Below are 21,507 nucleotides of genomic sequence, written 5' to 3'. Positions count from 1 at the left end.
TCCAGAGGTTTGCACAATGCTTGGCTGCACAGCATGACCTTGGCCTCAACAACGGCTGGTCAATAAACAACAACAACATCAAAACAGAGCAAGTTCATCTTTCATTATTTCTAAAATATGGAGGGTTTAGTCTGCCAAAATGTTATCAGATATTCATCCCAGGACTTGGCCGACAGTAGCAGACTGTAGTCGGGCAGCTCCCAGGTGTAACAGCAGCGTCCCACTGTATGAACGTGACGCATGGCGCTGCTGAAAAAGAACAAGCCTGCTCAGCAAAAAAAAACACTCCCAGGATAGAGAGAGAGAGGGAGGAAAGAAAGCTCAATAAAACAACAACAACTGGGCCACGTCAGCGCTCTCTACACTTGGATTGATTTCGGCGATTAGGTGCAGAAACACCGCAAGCGTCGTCCGAGTAAATTCACCGAACGTCGATACGGATGATTGATGGCGCTGTGTTTTCCTGCACAAGGTTTTGCCTCGTATGAGCTGCAGGGTCACGATCCTCCGTCAATCCAGTTATGTCACTGCTGCCCTGTCCCTGATGGTATCTGAGACACAAAACTGTTGCTGTTTGACATCCGCCTGCATTTGGAAGCATGCTTTCTGTCATATTTCAGGAAAGGAAAGAGCTTGTGATTGGTGCAGCCTGCCGTGTTGACTCAAGATCATGGAGGCTCAAGGTTGTGTGTCATGTTGGCGGTCTGCAAGTCGCTGTGGTGGAAATCAAAGAGGAAAATCCACACTCGGATTTCACCCCTTTTTGCATTTCCAGGAGTTATTTACCCTCTGAGTGAACCCAATTTGCGTCCACCTGCCTCATCTACTTAGTGACTTCAACTGTCTCCCAGAACGCCTTTTGACAGCCCTCAGAGAGCGTGCGCAACTTGTTGCTTCCCATCATAGGTGGGCGTTTGGGCGTGCAAAGAGACATAAGCGTTTTAATCCATCTATGGGTTACATGTGTAGGCGAAGAGAGCAAAAGAGATGGCAAAACAAATGCAGGATGCACGACAGAGGCTATTGTGGGTGTATTAACTCCTTTTCCCTCTGATGATGATTGTTGATGAAACGATGGCAAAATGGTGCCTCTGGCTGGAAGGTTTCCTGCTGTGTCAGACGGGCAACATCGACAGATATTCGTAAAAGAAATGCTTCTCGGGCCTGAAAATGTTAAGCTGCCTTTTTTAACAAAGTCTTTAATGCTCCTTTAAGAAGGCGATTTACAGCAAGAGCAGCAGCAGAGGCAGAACTAGGCCGAACATTTCACGGGTATCACAGATGCAGTCCGGATAAAGCAAACTGCCGGGCTATGATTAGACACGGCGAGAAGGAATAAGACGCAGAGGTCTGTGGTTGGTGTCACTTGATAAGAGAGAGGAAAAACACTTTGTGACGGCGCACAATAAGCCGTGGCGAATCGTCCGGTAGCCCCCAGCTGGTACGTGACATCGCCTGGCATGGCTTTGCATCGACCTGGCAGGGCTCGGGCGCGTTTCCAGACATCACGAGGTGACTGGCGCAGGGCGCGACGCGACTCTGTTTTTCCCTGGAGGCGTGCCGTAAACGTGGCGAGGCTGAAACAAGGAGGGCTGTGTGTTTCCTGTCCTGTCTCTGTGCTGCTCTGAGGTGATGTAAGCAGATGTGGAGGCAGAGAGAGAAGCAGCGATGCTGGTGGTTGAATGCACCATGTTGGTTGAATGGCACATTGTTGTCGCTTTAAGTACTGAACGTGTCAGTCTGCGTCTGACGCTGTCATTTCATACTTTAGGTGACCTCTTGTTGTCCTTTTCTCACGTCAAATGCATCTTGAACGTCTCTGTTTCCATTTAATGCAACTTATTTTGCACCATGTTGCATTTTTTTCTCATCTCATCCAACATTGTCTTATTTTTCTCTCTTGTTTTTTTCTTTATAAACCCCTCAAGGGTTATCTCACTCGTACTGTCACTGCTTGCATCTTACTACGTGTGATTGTTTTTCATTGCTCCTCTATTTTATCACCTTTAAAATGTAGTAATTAGTTAGATTGAACTACGCAACAGTGTTAATTCCAAGTGTCAGCATACTTCAAAGGTGTGAAAATCAAGGAATTGTTAAGTGATTTTGTCTGATTTCCTGCAGAGCTTATCATGTTAAAACCACTAAGAAGTGTGGCGGTAAAAAATCCTTTACATGACTAGTCTGGACTCAGAATAAAAGTCTGCAGTTGCACAATTAAGCTAACATTTTGCAGTACTTTGGAGCGGCCGCCTCAGAGCCTCATCAGCCCTATAAGCGGACAAACATCTCTCCAATTAACTTGGAATAATTGCTGCAGAAAAATCAACACTTATTAACACTGCAAAATTAGCTGTGTGTACCCAAATTCCCTCATGGGGATCATTAAAGTTTCATGCAGTCTGAGCTAAAGCGATAATGTAAAGGCAGTCCCCTGTCTATACGTGTGTGTGTGTGCTGTACTCGTTAAGGTAAGAGCTTGTTTCTGTGAGCACATTCAGACTCTGAAATGAGGCCAGTTTACTTTGTTTGCATCAGCTTCAATAGCATGCACTGCAGACGGTCTATACTGGATGAGACACAAGGAAAATAACCAACATGATGAAACCATTAACTAAATCACTGAACACCATCTGACTAAAGAGACCGTCAAGGCTGTGAGCATCACATGGACAGAGCTGACCCAAATACAAAAGAGCTTTTATCAAGAGACGTAAACAGATGAAAAGCTGCAGAGTGTGGATTCAAGTGTCTTTTGTAGTTTTTAAGGGATTATGAGCTGAAGGGCTTTCACCCTATTGCACTAGTAAACATGAAGTAGATGGATGGATTGATTGACATGGACTTGGACTTATATAGTGCTTTTCTAGTCTTCAGACCACTCAAAGCGATTTACACTACATGTCAGCATTCACCCATTCACACACACATTCATACACTGATGGCAGAGGCTGCTATGGTGCCAACTTTGCCCATCAGGATCTAATCTAAATACTCATTCACACACTGATGGCTATGCCTTCGGAAGCAATTTGGGGTTAAGTGTCTTGCTCAAGGACACGTCGACATGTGACCCTGAGCAGCCGAGGATCGAACCACCGACCTTCCGATTGGTGGACAACCTGCTCTATCCTCTGAGCTGTTTATTTAATATGTAATGTAATTATCCATTGAGTAATGCTTGGTTTGTGGATATTTTTCCATAGAAGTGCAATACATTCAGGTCAATAAACGCTCGCTCATTTTTACTATAATTATGTTTCTCTGGATATAAGTCCAACAGAAAAAGCCTCGGGTCCAGTAAGTTTGTTTTGAAACAATCTTCTCGGTTATAACTCTTCACTTTCTGCATTGCCAAACGTTTCCATTTTGTGCATATGTCTGGTATGTTTTTGTTATATCGATTTGATTCCACCAGCGTTACATACAGTATATCCGCATTGACCATTTATACTGTATTAGTTTAAGGTGTGTTCCACTACATATATTTAACAGATATAGTTGCTTTTCAGCTCAATATTTTGCATTAAAAACAGTAGCAGCTACAACAGTAGAATGCTGCTTACACATTGACACTGTTCTCATACACCGTTTGTAGCTATACCTATAAAAGTGAATGCTCTGTAACTTGTATATATCCCACAAAGTCCATGCATAATCCATGTAATCAGTAATACAGGACTTTCAGTTGTAAAGGAGTATTTTTACATTGTGGTATTGGTGCTTTTACTCAAGTAAATGATCTGAATACGTCTTCCAACACCGCTAAAAAGCAATGCAGTTGCAGTTTTTCTTTGGTTCAGACCAAACGATGCAAACTACAGGTGTGAAAGTGACCTTAAAACTAAAATCTATAGCAAAGCCAGTTAACTGTGTCACAGTAAACACATCGACCTCATCAGACCTTTTCACAGTGACTGAGAACGTTTCCTGAATCACTTCACTACAAGGTTTCCTCGGAAGCTGTGTGTTTTCCAGCCGGGTGGTTTTTATATTTAGACGTTATTTGCAGACAGCTAATTCTCCAGCGGACCTCCATGATGACACCAGCTGTGGTTCCTAGAGGATTTATGAAGCAGCTGGGAAGCCTCTCTGTGTTATGTAACAGAATACAAATGAGCCAGTGCCAAAACTACCAGCTATCCGACCACAGTCGGCAAACATCTGCTCCACTTTCATACCCTTGAGCAAGGCATTGGATCACTTCCAGCTCTTAGGGGTTTTAATAAGTAGGGCATATTTTAGTGTTGTGGTGTTTGGGTTGTCAAAATTGCCAAAAGTATGCTCTGATGGCTAAATTTCATGCATATTTTGAGATAGATATCATGTTTTTTCTGTGTCTGATCACATTGTGGAACAACTAATACCAGTTAAATCAATCTAATAATCCTTTGTTATCATGAAGAAGTTGGATATTTGGCTCATGTATCAGTGATTCACTAAAATCGTAAATTACTGATCCAACAAGCAGCAGCTGATTCAGTACACTCATTCATCCCTTGTTTAGTAGGTGGTACCACAGACTGTATAAGAAGTGGAAGTAGTCATCGTGACATCACCCATTGGTTTGTTGACTGCTGTTTTATAGCCTCAAGTTTGGCATTTTGGCCGTCACTATCTTAATAATAATAATAATAATAGCTTGGATTTATATAGCGCCTTTCATGAAACCCAAGGACGCTTAACAAAGACATAAATAAACACAACAACTGTAACAGAAGCTAGAGGCCATAGGCCTTGGTGAAGAGGTGGGTTTTGAGGAGTCTTTTGAAGGTGTCCAGAGATGGTGCGTTGCGGAGCTCTATGGGGAGAGAGTTCCAGAGGGTGGGGGCTGTCACACTGAAGGCTCTGTCCCCAAAAGTTCGCATTCTTGTGTGAGGGATGGAGAGCTGACCCGTGCCTGAGGATCTGAGGTTCCGGGGCTGTGTGTAAGGGTGGAGGAGGTCAGATAAATACTGAGGAGCCAGGGCATTGAGGGATTTGTAGGTGAGGAGGAGGATTTTGTAGGTGATGCGGGACTTGACCGGGAGCCAGTGGAGGTGGATGAGGGTGGGGGTGATGTGCTGCCAGGGCTTGGTGCGGGTGAGAACCCTGGCAGCCGAGTTTTGCACATACTGGAGCCTGTCCAGGGCTTTGCTGGGAACCCCGGACAGAACTCCATTGCAATAGTCCAAACGGGAGGTGACGAAAGCGTGGATGAGGGTTTCTGCCACAGAGTCAGAGAGTGATTGCCGGAGACGTGAGATGTTTTTGAGGTGGAAGAAGGCGGATTTGGTGATGAACCTGATATGAGACTGGAATGATAGTGTTGGGTCCAGGATGACACCCAGGTTGCGGACTTCCGAGGATGGGGAGAAGGAACAGCCGTCAACGTCCAGGTGGAGATCTCCAACCTTCCGGAGCAGGGCCTTGGGAGCCACAACCATGAGCTCGGTTTTGTTGCTGTTGAGTTTTAGGAAGTTAGATGACATCCAGATTTTTATTGCATGTAGGCAGTTTACAAGTGACTGTGGGGGTAGCTGGGTGGATGGTTTGGTGCTGAGATATAGTTGTGTGTCGTCAGCATATGAATGAAAGCTGAGACCGTGGTGGCGGATGATCTGACCAAGGGGGAGCATGTAGATGGTGAAGAGGAGGGGTCCCAGCACAGAGCCTTGAGGTACGCCATGGTTGACTGGGGCCGGGGTGGAACTGGAGTCTCTGGCTGGAGTATCTTGGTCGTTGGCCATCACCATCTTTGGTTTTATCCGTCACCATATTGGTTTTTGGTTGTTGTCGTCGTCTTCTTGGTTTTTACCCTTCGGCATCTTGGTTTTGGTCGTTGTCATCTTGGTTTTTGGCCGTCATTATCTTGGTTTTTGGCCGTAACTATCTTAGTTTTTAGCCGTCGCCTTCTTGGTTTTTAGATGTTATCATCTTTGGTTTTATCTTTCACCGTCTTGGTTTTTGGCTGTCGCTATCTTGGTTTTTAGCCGTCGGAAAAAGGTTGTAATCAACTTTCATGAACTGAAAACACTCTGTGAAAGGGTTAAAGTTCGCCGTGGTAGCGACCTGTCAATCACAAGGTAGCCCCGCCCTAAAGCATCCCCTGCTTTATGGTCTATTTGACTCTAAATGAGACCATAATTTACTAAATGAACATCATGCTGTATTGAAGAAGACTTGAAACTAGAGATTGAGACTATAAACTCATGTTTACAATGTTTACTGAGGTAATAAATCAAGTGAGAAGTAGGCTCATTTTCTCATAGACTTCTATACAATCAGACTTCTTTTTGCAACCAGAGGAGTCGCCCCCTGCTGGCTGTTAGAGAGAATGCAGGTTTAAGGCACTTCAGAATTGACTTCACTTTACAGACTCAGAGTTGCTCACTGGGTGGTTCAGTCTGAAGAGTGAGACCAGAAACAGAGAAACAAGCAGGCCTGAAAGTCTGTTTGAATCAAATTATCTTCACTCAAGGCCTTAAAAGGCTTTGAGTATAGTTATAGTCTTAAATGCTCAGGGAAACATCTGGTTAGTCATGGCGGATGGAAAGAGAAATGTGTCTTATATTTGATTTTCACTTGCCATCAGAAGTCCTATAAAAGTTTGACTTTGAAACTTGGATATATATAATTTATATATATATATATATATATATATAATGATTCTCGGCTCAATCCTCTGTGCTTTGTGCTGAAACATTATCTGAACTGAAGGCCATTAGAAGGACCCAGACACAGTTTTAGTATTTTAAATCTTTAACAGTCTCTAAGCGAGCTCACAGCCGGTGAGAAATCACTCAAGTCATTCAGGACAAATACAAAATGGGTTTTATATTTAATTCTAACTGGCATCAAACAGGTCTTAAAAAGGAGGCTTAGGCTGCCGTGTCGTGGTGGATGTGTCGGGTTATAATAATCACCGCCGTGAATGTCTTCCCGTAGGAGCTTCAGTTTGAGCGGCTGACTCGGGAGCTGGAGGAGGAGCGGCAGATCGTGGCGAGCCAGCTGGAGAGGTGCATGCTGGGAGCGGAGTCGCCAGGGGGAGACAGTAGCAGGTATGCATGAAGTTCACATCACAAATGATGCATCTTATTCTCCAGCAAAAAAACGTTTTCCTACCTGACCTGACGTAGATTTCTGCATGATGACGCTGCTACATGTACAGTATATATACATCCTTATAGTCAGTGTATTAATGTCACATGCAGTAACTTAGATGGCGGTTGGCGTGCTCCTAGTTTGGAGAAGCAGACAGGAGTACCGGCAAGAAGCTAAGCGATGTACTGCTGTGGACGCCACGTTAGTTCAGATCAGAAAATCACAAACTAACTAACCGATCGATGCAGCGGTAGACCAGCAACTCCTGTGTTCTGAGAGGTAAAATTACTGTCTTTGTGAATGGAGTCTGGCGGCGTTGTAGACAGCGATCTAACGGCTTCAGTTCCCCTTTGGAAAGGGCTGTCTGATGGCCAGTTATTTCCAAACTTAGCACAGCTAACGTTGTGTTCACATTATTCATAAAGATGGACCCACCCTATAAATATTTACCAAGTAATAAAAACCTCATAGTTCATAAAATTCAAACTGTAATTGAGCACTTATAAGCTATCCTTTGAGCACTTATTCACAATGTAATCTGGTTATTTTGGTTCTTGAGGCCCACTGGCGCTTCTCTAAAAGACTAATTGCACTTCAGATGCAGTCGACTTTCTTTAACGTCGTCTTAAAATGCACCAAAGACATCATTTCTGTTGTTATATGGATTACAGTTGTTGCTGTAAATCATGCGTGGTTGCAGACCGCTCTGTCACACCACGTAATAGTGACATTTGTCTTCATGAGGATTGAGGATCGGATAGTTGACAGTCACATTGTGCCGGCATACATCACTCAGACCACAAACATAAACCTTCAGATCCACAGAACAGCCTGACATTGAATGCATGAAGAGGGACTTCAGTTTTGACCCTCTAGAAGTTATATAACACGTCCCCAGCTGGGGTCACCTGACCTTCATTTTCTATCAATTTGAAAAGTAAATTGAAATTCACACAATACCGCGGCTTCATTCTCTTCAAAATCATTGTAGATTGAATGTGAGGAAATGTTTTTGAGGTAAAAGATTCCTTAGATATATATATTTCTTTCTCCCTAAACTGATTGAATGTAAAGTGTTCGGCCATGATTTGATTTACTCTCTCTGCTTTCTCCTCTCCTCCATTTCCTCCTCTTCTCCGCTGCCGAAGCTCATCCGAGAAGTCGTTTGCATGGAGATCTGCAGGTATGATTTCTCACTTTTAACCTTTAAAGTTAAGCTATTTCTATGGAGATAAGGTTACAGAGAGATGACTGCGTCAGACACGGGAAACAAAACGTCCCTATTGCTTAAAATAAGATCAAATCTATTCATTTAGCTTCTAAAGAAAAGCATTTTTCCAGATGTAGAAAGACAATTTAGCCTCCCAACGGGCTGAAAATTGCCAGAATGCAGCATCGGCCAGTGAAGCAAAACAAAACAATGTTTCCGCCAGAACATTATGGGCGTTGAAATAGACCCATTTACTATTCTGTCATAGATCCCTCTACTCTCTTTCCTGGGCCATCCTTCACTGTCAGCTTTCCAATAAAACAAAAGCACTGTTATGAAATGTTTTCTTTTTTAGTAACAAAGAATTGATACATTTAATATCTTTGATTAAGAAGAAGGGATGCTGTGAAAGTGTTGTCAAACAGACTTTGTAGTACCATTTTGTAGGGAAATGTGTCACTTTTTCAGTCTAAATGTACCCACGTTTGACTGTCTACCCAGGGGCCAGCTACATACAGTCTTAGATAGGGACTTGCTGTATGTTTTTAACTTAAAGTGTGATGCTTTTGCAGGTGGAGAGTCGCAGGGCGGAGTCCTGGAGGCGTCTGGACGTCACCTGGAGGCTGAGGAGGGACTCTTCATGCCTGAAGCGGACCGCGCCTCCCTGCATGACAGTGAGGGTCTGTTAAATGTACACACCACATGGTCTGAACAACAACTTTTAGCGAAGTTTATGATGTCTGATGCAGAATCTGGAGTAAAAGCAACACTTTAGTTTTTTATATTGCCACCCACATCAACACACTTCCTCATTGTTTGATGCCAAGTGGGAGAAATCTGAAACACTACAGTAGGAGGCTGATGTGCATGTTGAATAATGGATAAAAGTAAAAAATGTGGTTTTGAAATAGAAGCATAAAACAGTCTATTCAGATCAGTTTAAGTCACCAAAAACATAAAGTCTGTCTCCACTTTGCTGTCTGAATTTAACTTTTAAAACGTCTTGTCAGAAGAGTTTCACATGTATTCACACCTGGGAGCTCTGCGGTACAGCCACAGCCTGTCGCTGTTGGACATTAGGCATCTTCAGGGGGGCGGGTGACACTTCGGTCCGTCACGCTTTCTCAAGGCTTGTGTTAAACCACAAAAGACGGGCGGCTGATAGAGCGAAGCGTTGATGCAGTCAGCGCAGCTGTGCGGGAGAGTTATCTGCTTTTGAAGAGATTACACAAAAAGGAGGCAACTGATGTTTAAATATTACCATCTTTGCATGCAAAAAGCCTGAAGCAAAGTTCTTTGCAAAGATTGTTCAACCTCCCTCTTATTTCAATAAATTACAATATCATCAGTAAACATTTAGCTCCTGAGTAGCTGTTTTAAATGTTAACACGTTTGCCTTTGGTCTTATTTATATTCCATACAGTCGGAGTGGTCTGCTAGTATAAAAATATCCCTCTTCTTCATCCTACAGGAGAAAATAGGCCATCATTATTGAAGCTGTATGCAGCTTGTTCCAGGAACATCATAAAGGCTTAATGCAGATATCCATGTGCATGTATTCATATGCATAATGCCTTTTAACAAGTTGAAAGCCAAGTGAGATAATATGCAAATCACTAAACCACACGGACTGATGTGTTGGCGACTGTGCGCACCTCAAACTGCTTTCACAAGAAGCCCTGAGTGGTAATAATAATGATGAGGACGCCTCTTCACCCTCTCATCTCCAGTGTGTCCTCACCTTCTCGTCTCTCTCTCCTCTCAGGTTCAGGAGGTCACTCGGCCCAGATGACCTCGTATTCAGACAGCGGCTACCAGGACAGCAGCGTTAGTTACTACAGCAACCAGAACGTGGTGCGTTCGGAGCCACGAGCCTCGATATCGAGAAGCCCGAGAGCTGAGGGTCAAGCCTCTGGGCAGGTAGGCTGGAGCCATCAGGCATTTGTGTTTGTTTCTTTTCTAGATATCGCCATGCAACTTCCCCAGTTGATTACTTACAGTAAGATAAATATGTGCTAATTTGCATACATTTCCAGAACAGAAATCCAAATTCTTGTTTCATTTTGTTGACATATTAGAGTCAAAGGTTTTTAACAGAGGGGATTTTGTTTATCTTTTTATCACACCATCAATCAGAAAATACTGTCAACAATTTCACCATGTTTTTAGGAATGAAATGTTGTATAAATCAGGCTATGAATGACATATGAACAAACCCCTCAGTGAAAACCTTCAGAATATAGAGAGGAATGAAACTGGAGAGTTTGGTGGATGTGAGAGCTACTGAAGTGGAGATTTCTGGCTCAGAGGAGGAGAAAAAACTAATTTTGTAAAATTTCATTCATCACCTAGTTAATTACTGACATTAAGACAATTATTTTTTTGTATAACAAGTTTTCTGAAATGTTATGAGGCATTATCTATTGCTAACTTTTGGGTGAATTTAGGAGAAATCTAGATGTAAATACAGTAGATAAAGTAGTAAAATAAACATCTAAATGTGTATTTTGGATGTTTTCTTTCCACTAGTCTGAAAGAAGACACGTTATGAAAGCAAAGTAGCCTCAAAATCTGTATGAAAAATGATGTTTTTGCCCCTTAAAAGCTGAAATTCATAGATTATTCTTGACCTTGGAAAGCAGCTGAGCAAATGCTTTCACCACAAGGTCGCTTTAGTAAATGTTCTGCAGCTTTCAAATGAATGAATGAATGAATTAACTTTGGACTTTCAAGCTAACATGGATGAGAAGTCCTTAAAATGATAATTTGAACATCTATGACAACTCCAGATGATGATGAAGATCACATAACTAGAGCTGCAACGATTAATTGATTAGTTGATCAGAAAAAAAAGTCTAAATTCTCTGATTGCAGCTTCTTAAATGTGAATATTTCCTGCTTTCTTTACTCCTCTATGACAGTAAACTGAATATCTTTGAGTTGTGGACAAAACAAGACATTTGAGGACGTCATCTTGGGCTTTGGGAAACACTGATCCACATTTTTCTGACATTTTATAGACCAAACAACTAATCAATTAATTAAGAATATACTCGTTAGTTGCAGCCCTGCATGTAACATGATTTAAAGCTCCAGTAAAGCTACTTAATTGAGTCTCGTGGTGCGATTGTTTTCTCAAATGATAAATCATATTCTCCTCCTCACGTGTTTCAGACACCTGAAATATTTGGTTGTTATTCTGCTGTGAATAATAATCTCCATCCCTGGAGTAATGACAGCTGGTAGCGGCTCAATAATTACTGTCACGAATGATGAAGAACGTCAGCTAAACCCTTCAAATCAAAATCGAGTCTTTACCTTTAAATTGTCTCAAACAGTATCATATTATCCTTTCATTGTGGCTAATAATTATATGCACTTTGCATGACAGCAGAAGCAGGAATGACAGATAATCGTGAGCCCATTTGAATTTCTCTCCTCACTGGATGGGCTTACATGTCTCGGCTCTTAATTTTCCTCCGAGGCGTTCGAGGCTCTGATGGATTAAGGCGGCACAGATCGGCATCCAGTCTGTAATTGAGGGACATTTTACATTCGGTAATAAGGAGGAAAAAGTAAATGTTTGTCTCCATAAATATGAAATATTCTGTCAAATCTCCCTGAGCTCCGCATACAGTATGATGAATTTATTCATAGACACGTTCACTTACTTGGACAAATGAAAAAGATAATGATGCTCTTCATCAGATGTGATAAAGCATCCTGTCTCCGAGTGTCACATCACGGCTAACTGGAGAGCATATTTGCAGTGTACAGAGTCTAACTTTCATTTTTCAGGTATTTAATCAGAAAACCAAAGTGATTAATTGTCAACAGTGTTATGGATATTAAACTTGACATTTTTGGAGAGCACTTGAATTCGAAGAATCAAGTCAATCATAATTAAAAATGAGTGAAATGTCATTAAATGTCATTTGAAGGATCGTCAATAAATCCTGCACTGTAACTCCTCTGGTGAACGTTTGCAAAACTGCAGCACAAAACATGAATATGCAGCAATGAAAACAGATCTTTTGGTCACAAAGATATGTTTCATAGATGGTGATATTTGCTATGTAAATAATACTTCTTAAATTGTTTTGCAGTTGTTTCCAGACTCCTTTTTATCACTGATTTTGTTTTATGTATGCTGCATCGTAAGAGCGAGCCTCCGAGCATTTTACTTGGCATTAATTGCGTGCATGTATAATTTATTGGTATTTACTGAAGCATAATGACCTGTTAAACAATAAAAAACAGATGCCTCGTTATCACATAATCATTTTTCTCCCCTCTTCTTCTCAGGTGTCTGGCCGGGTGTTACGGAGGATGGCCTCCCTCCCTTCCAGGAGCCAGAGTCCCGGTGGCACTGTCGGTACCGTCTCGCCCTCCCGCATCTCCCTGCGGACATCCCAGGGCAGCACCTACGATTCGCCCATCCTCTCGGAGCCGAAACCTCTGGCCGCCGTATTCCCCGGCACTTTAATGCCGCCATCCTGCCCATCACCGACATCCCCGACCGACGGCACACAGGCTCTTGGTGGTGGTGTTCTAGGAGGAGGTGGTCGTCTGGGCTCCACTCTCTCTCTGGTGGAGGGGAGGTGTTTGACGGGGTCGCCGCTGCGTTCGGGGATGACGGCGGTGCCGCAGCACTACGGCTCCACGCTGCCCAGGCAGAGCCAGCCGCTGGCGTACGGAGCTGATCCATACGGGCTTTACCAGAGGAGCGCTCTGCCCCGCCCCGACAGCCTCATAGGTGAGTCCGACATCCACACGCTGTCACGTTATTTACCGACTCGCCACTGATCTATGAGCTTCATTTTCACCTCTAAACTGTCTCATTTGAATACATGTGTGAGGCCTTAGAAGTAATCATATTTCACAAAAAACAAAGATTATAGATCTTATCCCATTAAAGAGGACATATCATGCTCATTTTTAGGTTCATACTTCTACTTTTGGTTTCTACTAGAACATGTTTACATCCTTTAATGTTCAAAAAACACATTATTTTTCTCATCCTGTCTGTCTGAATATATCTGTATTCACCGTTCCGTTTTAGCGCCTGTCTCTTTAAAAAGCCAAGTCTGCTCTGATTGGCTGGCGGTATATTCTAATGAGCCTGCATGTGACATAGGAAGGGGAGCCACATCTGAGTGGCTTGTTGAATCACATGTTTTCTGATCCAGGCAGCCCACAAAATTTCACAGTTTGTGGGTTGGTAGACACTCCAGAAACCCAAATGTATGAGTTTTTCATGATATGTCTCCTTTAATACTGCAATGATTCATGATTGAGTTGTGATAAAAGTGATTGGCCTGTATCAGAAATCTAGACAATATCTCTTTAAAGCCTTAAAGGGACTGTTTGTAACTTTGTAAGCGTATAAATTTACCGGGTCGGGACACATGCGTGCTCGCATATGCGCGTTCGCGTGTGGCCGCTGCCTCTGCTCTGCTGCCTGCTCGCCTTCACTCAGACAGCGCGCGCGTTCTTGCGTACTCGCTCCACCTCTAGACGTGAACGCGCGCTCACTCCACACTGCAGAAGAGTTAGTTTAGCTCTGAGAATATCTAGTGAATGTAAAGTGGACGTTTGTGCAGAAATAAATCCTGCAGCTTCACCAGACAAACAGAGGTTTCCTGTGTCTTGTGAAGTGACGGAGCCCTGCAGAGAGACACGTTATGTCTTGTTACCGACCGGGTGCCGGTGTCTCCCTGCTCTCTCCGGCTGCGGGCGGAGAGAACAGGGAGACTCGCTGCAGAGCCCCGCTCCCTCAGCCTGCGCTGAGGCAGGAAAAGCCAACACTAGGATCAGATCTAAATCATGTTCATGGAGAGACCTTCGTCTGGTCAGCTAACATTACTGCCAAGCAGCTGAAATATAGAGTGATATTGTGGTTTTAGCTGACGTCTGTCTCCTCACTGTTTTGAGCGATGTTCGTTCATGTCTATGTAGAGCGAGCAAGCGCGAGCCCGACGCTGACTTTCGTTGATTTCACGGCCACAGGTGTCGTTGTTAACAAGCATTTCTGAAAGTTACAAATAGTCCCTTTAAATCATGACGCCTTGCCTTGCAGCAAACATCCATGATAGAATATATGTGTGTGGGATCTTTACATCCTTCGTCCTTGACAGTGTTTTGCTTTGTAACGGTGGTTTGATTGGTGCAGTATTTCTTATTGCCCTCTATTCAGTGCTCCATCTTTTGAATGAGTACGGTCAGTTTGTGCTCTGGAGGGTTTGTCTGTCTGGTCGAATCCAACCAGGTCAAAATCTGGGCCGGAAAAACTCTCATTAAGTTTACTTTTTAGAAAACCTCTTTACTGCAGAGTTTCAAGCATCGCTGCTGCAGGAGAAGATGGTTTGTTTGTAGCACATCTTTTCCTTGTAAGTAAACAAAGCCACGCTCCGCAGCCTCAACACCATTTCCTGTTGATTTAATAACCTTTCCTTTGTCCAGGGAAAGTTGATTTAATATTGCACGAACACGTTTTACTGAGTTCCCTGTATCTCTGTGAAGCAGTGAGAATCATTAAATAAAGCCGGCATGTTGGACAAAATAACTTTCAGTCAAACTGCAAGCTCGGCAGGGGGATTTTATCTCTACCCGCGCTCAGGGAGCTCATTTCATGGGAGTTTTTTACTCAAATTATCTCGCAGCACTGAAATGCTGGTGGGTTTGATAACATTTCATCCGATGCATGTCAGTATGAAAAATAAGGAATGTAATCTTTGAAGAGGGGAGGATTTCACTTCACCAGGTGGATGTTTTGAGCTAATCTGATCTGCAGCAGTCTGAAGGAAAACAAGAAAAAGATGACGAACATCTACAGTATAAATGAGCGCAGTTACAGTGGATCACAAAGTGCTTCCACTTCTCTCTCATGCACCGTTTAGCAGACTGATGGCTGGGAGAACAAACCGCGTTAGTATCTATTGGTCTTAATGTGAAGCAGTCGATGAGGAGGCAGCGGGCGCTTGCAGTCCAGTTAGACAGTTTCCTCTACAATCAAAACTGCTAAATTACTTATAGAAAATTGGCAGTAGATACCCGGCAGCACATTGTAATGTTAAGTAGCCTGCGTTGGCTTTTACTTGATATTTAATAATTGAAATAAATGCATGCATAAGCTAAATTAAAGATGGATTCTCGAGGGCAATACTACATGTATACTATCCCAATATTATATATTAGTGCTGTAAAGTGTACACTATATGTATATATTAATGTGATAGGGCATTTAATGTTCTTGAAAGTCATGTAATACATCGTGTTGTATGGAAGGAAGTACATTGCAATCCAAATTGTGACTTTCTATCTGATAATTACGAATCAATACCTCACAATAATAAGAAAAAACAACATTATTTCGAGAAAAGATCTAATAATTACAAGAAAAAAACTCTTAATTTTAGGAAAAGACCTCATTATTATGACAAAAGACCTTGAAATTAATAGAAAAACCTCATGATTTTAAAGAAAAGACCTCATTATTATGACAAAAGACCCCATAATTAAAAGAAACAGCCTCATAATTACAATAAAAGACCTCATAATTACAAGAAATTAGTTTGTAATTACAATAAAACCTCATCATCATGAGAAACAACCTCATTATTATGATAAAATACCTCATAATTGCGAGTAAGACCTCATTTTTATGAGAAAAGACATTAATATTATGAGTAAAGACCTCATTATTATAAGAAAAAAACTCATAATTATGATAAAATACCTCATAATTACATGAAAATACCTCATAATTACAAGAAACAATTTCATAATTACAAGAAGACCTTGTAATTATAAGAAAAGTCCTAATTTTTGCGAGAAAAGACCTCATAATTTTGAGAAAAGACCTCGTTATTAAGAGAAACAACCTTATAATTATGAGAAAATATCTCATCATTCCGAGAAAAGGCCTCATTATTATGAGAAAAGACCTCATGATTATAATGTAATATAATAATGTAAATATTTGCAGGATTTCTTAGCAATCTGTGACAATAAATTTAATATTTTTCTCTGTTTTCTTATATTTTATTGACCAAACAATTAATTAATTAATTAATTAAATAATAGGAAAATTATTTGATAATGAAATTAATCGTTAGTTGCTGTGCTAGACCACAGAAAAACTGTTAATTAATTTGAATACGACAAGAATAATGAGTAAAATATGTGTTTAAATTGACAGTCAGTCGAGCTTTTGCACCCGTTTACTGACAGTTCATTGCTGTGTTTCTGTATTTATTCAGTGTGAATATACAGTATACCCAAAACTTGGTTAGAATAACTATATATACAGTACGGGACTGGGACAGAGTTACTGCAGCTCTGCTCGTTATCTTTCTGACCGTCTAACGAGGAAGTGTCTGATCCCTGGGACTCCAGGTGAGTTCAATTCACCTAACGACTAGACAGAGAACCAGCAGAGCTACTACTACTTTTCAGTTCAGCATCCGCCAATGCAGGTATGGGGAGTCTCTCCTTTTTATTATTGATCAATCTGTCGGTTAATGTTTTGATTAATCAATCAATTATCAGCAAGACTTAAAGATATTAAATTTACAGCGATATAAAACAGAGAAAAGCAGCTAATTCTCACATGTAAGAAGCTGGAAGCAGCAAATGTGTGCATTTTGATTATAGAAAAATATTGAGTATCACGATAATATGTTTTGTGACTATCGATTCTCAAAAACACATTATTGATTATAAATTAATAGTTTACTGTACTTGCAGAGGTTTACTAAGTCAATACTTTATTTAGTTTGCAAAGAGATGCGTCATCTCAAAGTAGTGCTATATGATGTTGGATGTTACAGCGACTGTGATAAATGCAAATGCAGATCCCACTCTTCTAAAAACTTTACTTGTTTTACTCAGATGTTATGCATTCGATGGTGTGTCTTTATACTTTGACAGCTTTACTAAAATTAGATTAAAAAAATCGCAATATATCGCCTTGCTTACAGTATCGCAATACGTCACAATATATTGAATCGTAACCGCTGTATCATGATACGTATTGTGTCGCCAGATTCTTGCCAAATAAATTACATCAAACTAAACATATGACATACAAATAGAACAATTGACATTAAAAATAAATAAATAATAAATAATTAAAGATTACTTGCTTATTTTAGGGCTGCAACTAACGATTACTGACGATTATTTTCCCAAGATCATGTCCTCAAATGTCTTGTTTTGTCCAAAGATATTCAGTTTACTGTCATAGAGGAGTAAAGAAACCAGAAAATATTCACATTTAAGAAGCTGCAATCAGAAAAATTTGACTTTTTTCTTCTTAAAAAATTACTCAAACAGATTAATCGATTATCAAAATAGTCGGTAACTAATTGGTTAATCTTTGCAGCTGAAGTTTGGCCGACTGTTTCATTAAAATATGCCTCTATAAATAACTTTTTTTACTCATTTACTCATTACTTTGTGGTTGTTTAAGCACTCAGAGTTTTATTTAGACGTCTTTCATTGAGCAGTCTCCAAGCAGCTAGTACTAGCAAAGTAGTAACAATGCTAAACTTGATGAGAAGAAGTTGATTGACCTCCCTGGAAATCCAACTTTTGACTTTCTCTGACAGCTGAGCTGAGAAACTTGAGAAGGGATTATTTCCAGGCTGTTCGTTGAGACGCCTTTTGGAGCAAATTTCACACCAAAACTGTAGCTTTAAACCAGATGTATTAAACATTGTCATGAGGTTCTTCTGCAAAACAAACATCAGAAACATTAAAATCTATCGCAGCTCCTCCTCTCTTATTAACTAGCCATCAACAACTTTCCCCCGACACTTTGCAGTGCAGCTGATGGAGGATTTACTGTTTTAGAAGCGCTGCTGATGCTGCAGCGACACAGATTTATTCCTCCGTCCTGCTCGCTGTCACTTTACTAAGCCGCTCCCACTGACCCATATAGGGGTGTTTCTATCACAAAGCCCCCACGGAGCATCAGCGTGTGATTATCAGCTGACGGCACTGGAAAGGCTTTATTATGCTGCGATCATTTAGTCCATTTTCATGTGATGGCGCGTCCATGTGTGCATCACTTTGCGTGTTGCATTCATGCACCTCCTGTGTTGTGCTGTTGTTGTGCTTGTGCATGTGTGAAAAGAGGATGGTAGATGGATTGTGTGGGAGGCCGAGTCAGTGAGCTAAATAAAATGCCTCCTATTCTCTAGCTGAGTGATTTTTCATCCTGCACTGCTGCTAAGTGGCCTAATATGTCGCCTAAATCCTTATTCCCAGTTATCCTGCAGATCCAACATAATCCCAGATTACATGAGGGAGATAAGCAATAGATGGATATACAAGATTAGGCTATTACCGATCAGCGGCACTCGTAGCTTAGGTAGTGAAACCTGGTGAGCAGCCAAAACACTAACGTAAGCTGCGAGATGATCTCTTTATTTTGTGGAATCGGTTAAAAAATTGCGACGTCACCAGCGTGGTTGAGTGAGTGGAAAGCAGGAAAGATAGATTAAATCGTATTTGTGTAATAGTGCTGTGATACTATAGACTGAAGTGGACGTAGTCAGCGTGATGACACCCATTGGTTAGTGGACTACGGTTTTGAAGCCTCATGTTCGACATTTTTGCCGTCGACATCTTGGTTTATGGAACCAGAAGTGACACGAGAGGATGGAGCTAAGTACAACCGAATGCTGAATACGACATTTAGGCGACCAGAAAAAAACCAAGATGACGACGGTCAAAAACTAAGATGGTGATGAATTAAACCAAATATGGCGACGGCCCAAGACCAAGATGGTGATGGATCAAACCAAATATGGCGACGACTAAAAACGAAGATGGCGATGGACGAAAACCAAGATGGGGACGGATAAAAACCAAGGTAGCAACGGCAAAAAACCAAGAGGGCGACGGATTAAACCAAAGATTGTGACAGCTAAAAACAAAGATGGCAACGGCAAAAAACCATGAGGGTAACGGCAAAAAACCATGATGGCAACGGCAAAAAACCATGAGGGTAACGGCAAAAAACCATGAGGGTAACGGCAAAAAACCATGAGGGTAACGGACAAAAACCATGAGGGTAACGGCAAAAAACCATGAGGGTAACGGCCAAAAACCATGAGGGTAACGGCAAAAAACCATGAGGGTAACGGACAAAAACCATGAGGGTAACGGACAAAAACCATGAGGGTAACGGCAAAAAACCATGAGGGTAACGGACAAAAACCATGAGGGTAACGGACAAAAACCATGAAGGTAACGGACAAAAACCATGAGGGTAACGGACAAAAACCATGAGGGTAACGGACAAAAACCATGAGGGTAACGGCCAAAAACCATGAGGGTAACGGACAAAAACCATGAGGGTAACGGACAAAAACCATGAGGGTAACGGACAAAAACCATGAGGGTAACGGACAAAAACCATGAGGGTAACGGACAAAAACCATGAGGGTAACGGACAAAAACCATGAGGGTAACGGACAAAAACCATGAGGGTAACGGACAAAAACCATGAGGGTAACGGCCAAAAACCATGAGGGTAACGGACAAAAACCATGAGGGTAACGGACAAAAACCATGAGGGTAACGGACAAAAACCATGAGGGTAACGGACAAAAACCATGAGGGTAACGGACAAAAACCATGAGGGTAACGGACAAAAACCATGAGGGTAACGGACAAAAACCATGAGGGTAACGGCCAAAAACCATGAGGGTAACGGCAAAAAACCATGAGGGTAACGGACAAAAACCATGAGGGTAACGGACAAAAACCATGAGGGTAACGGACAAAAACCATGAGGGTAACGGACAAAAACCTTGAGGGTAACGGACAAAAACCATGAGGGTAACGGACAAAAACCATGAGGGTAACGGCAAAAAACCATGAGGGTAACGGACAAAAACCATGAGGGTAACGGACAAAAACCATGACGGTAACGGACAAAAACCATGAGGGTAACGGCAAAAAACCATGAGGGTAACGGACAAAAACCATGAGGGTAACGGACAAAAACCATGAGGGTAACGGCAAAAAACCATGAGGGTAACGGCCAAAAACCATGAGGGTAACGGACAAAAACCATGAGGGTAACGGACAAAAACCATGAGGGTAACGGACAAAAACCATGAGGGTAACGGCCAAAAACCATGAGGGTAACGGACAAAAACCATGAGGGTAACGGACAAAAACCATGAGGGTAACGGACAAAAACCAAAATGATGACGGATAAAACCCAAGATGACAACGACCAAAATCCAAGATTGCGACAGCCAAAATACTGAACTCGAGGCTTCAAATCCGTAGTCCACAAACCAATGGGTCGTCGGTGACTACGTCCACTTCTTATATACAGTCTATGGGTAACGTTGTGGATAAATGGTTGAAACGTCCTAATTTTAGGTGTGTAAGAATGTGAACTTCACCAAACCAGCCTCAACCTTGGCGGTTCAATGGTATGAAATTGTAACTGTTAAAATATCATCTTTTATGTAATTAATAGTGTTATAACATTCAGTTTAAAATCAGTCAGAGAAGGTTGTGAGCCTCTGTAACAGTGGAAGAGTTTGATTCAAACCTCAACCACTCGAAACATGATTCATGTTTCTTTCTGACACATCACATTCAAGCTCTTGGTAGCTTAAGCATCCTCTAACCTGAAGGTCACGGTTTTGATTTGTGTCCTTCGCCGCTGAAGAGCTCTTAAGAAAGAAAGAAACCGAGGTCCAGATTCAACAAGTTTGTGTCACAAGTGCATTTTTTATTTCCCTCTAAAGGAATGTGCTTTGTGATAAGAGACCAGAGTTTATGTAAAGAGAGCTGCAGAAGCAAATAGCTCCTTCGTCACCAGCTCTAAGTGCAAATTGTGTGCTTCAGCTTGTTGGACTGATCCAGCGAGGCTGCCCCCCTCGTGCCCTAAAGCCTCTTTATAATTGGAGCGCTCTTTGAACTGATCTGCTCTGAGATTGGAGGATGGAGAAAAACCCTCTGCTCTGCTTGTTTGGCTTGCTGATGACGCCTGCCTGCAGCAGACTCTGAATGACCGGAGTCTGCATGCGTTTTATAAGCACAACAACGGTCGGGGATGAGTTGGCGTTATGAAATACACGGGTTTGATTTGCATGGCCTCACCTACAGATGACTGAGCCGAGTAATGAGATGTACATATGATTAATGTATGAGCACGACATTCGTTTTTTACTGATGTTACG

General features: G+C 41.8%; 1 protein-coding gene across 5 annotated transcripts in view; it reads left to right on the top strand.

The window, feature by feature from the left end:
- The window catches only part of LOC141763198 (plakophilin-4-like), a 40,353-nt gene that overhangs the window by 6,162 nt on the left and 12,684 nt on the right, over window positions 1–21,507 (top strand). For 4 of the 5 annotated variants that reach the window (XM_074627671.1, XM_074627670.1, XM_074627669.1 and 1 more), the window contains 5 exons: window positions 6,928–7,040; window positions 8,232–8,266; window positions 8,866–8,973; window positions 10,059–10,213; window positions 12,599–13,049. In XM_074627671.1, the coding sequence (XP_074483772.1) occupies window positions 6,928–7,040; window positions 8,232–8,266; window positions 8,866–8,973; window positions 10,059–10,213; window positions 12,599–13,049 (862 nt within the window). The remainder of the gene's footprint in view (window positions 1–6,927; window positions 7,041–8,231; window positions 8,267–8,865; window positions 8,974–10,058; window positions 10,214–12,598; window positions 13,050–21,507) is intronic. The other variant, XM_074627672.1, reaches the window with a different exon arrangement.

This window comes from Sebastes fasciatus, chromosome 24 (assembly GCF_043250625.1).
Source record: "Sebastes fasciatus isolate fSebFas1 chromosome 24, fSebFas1.pri, whole genome shotgun sequence".
Lineage (NCBI taxonomy): Eukaryota > Metazoa > Chordata > Actinopteri > Perciformes > Sebastidae > Sebastes > Sebastes fasciatus.
Note: the sequence above shows the minus strand (reverse complement) of the source record. Positions and strands in the feature narration are given on the sequence as shown.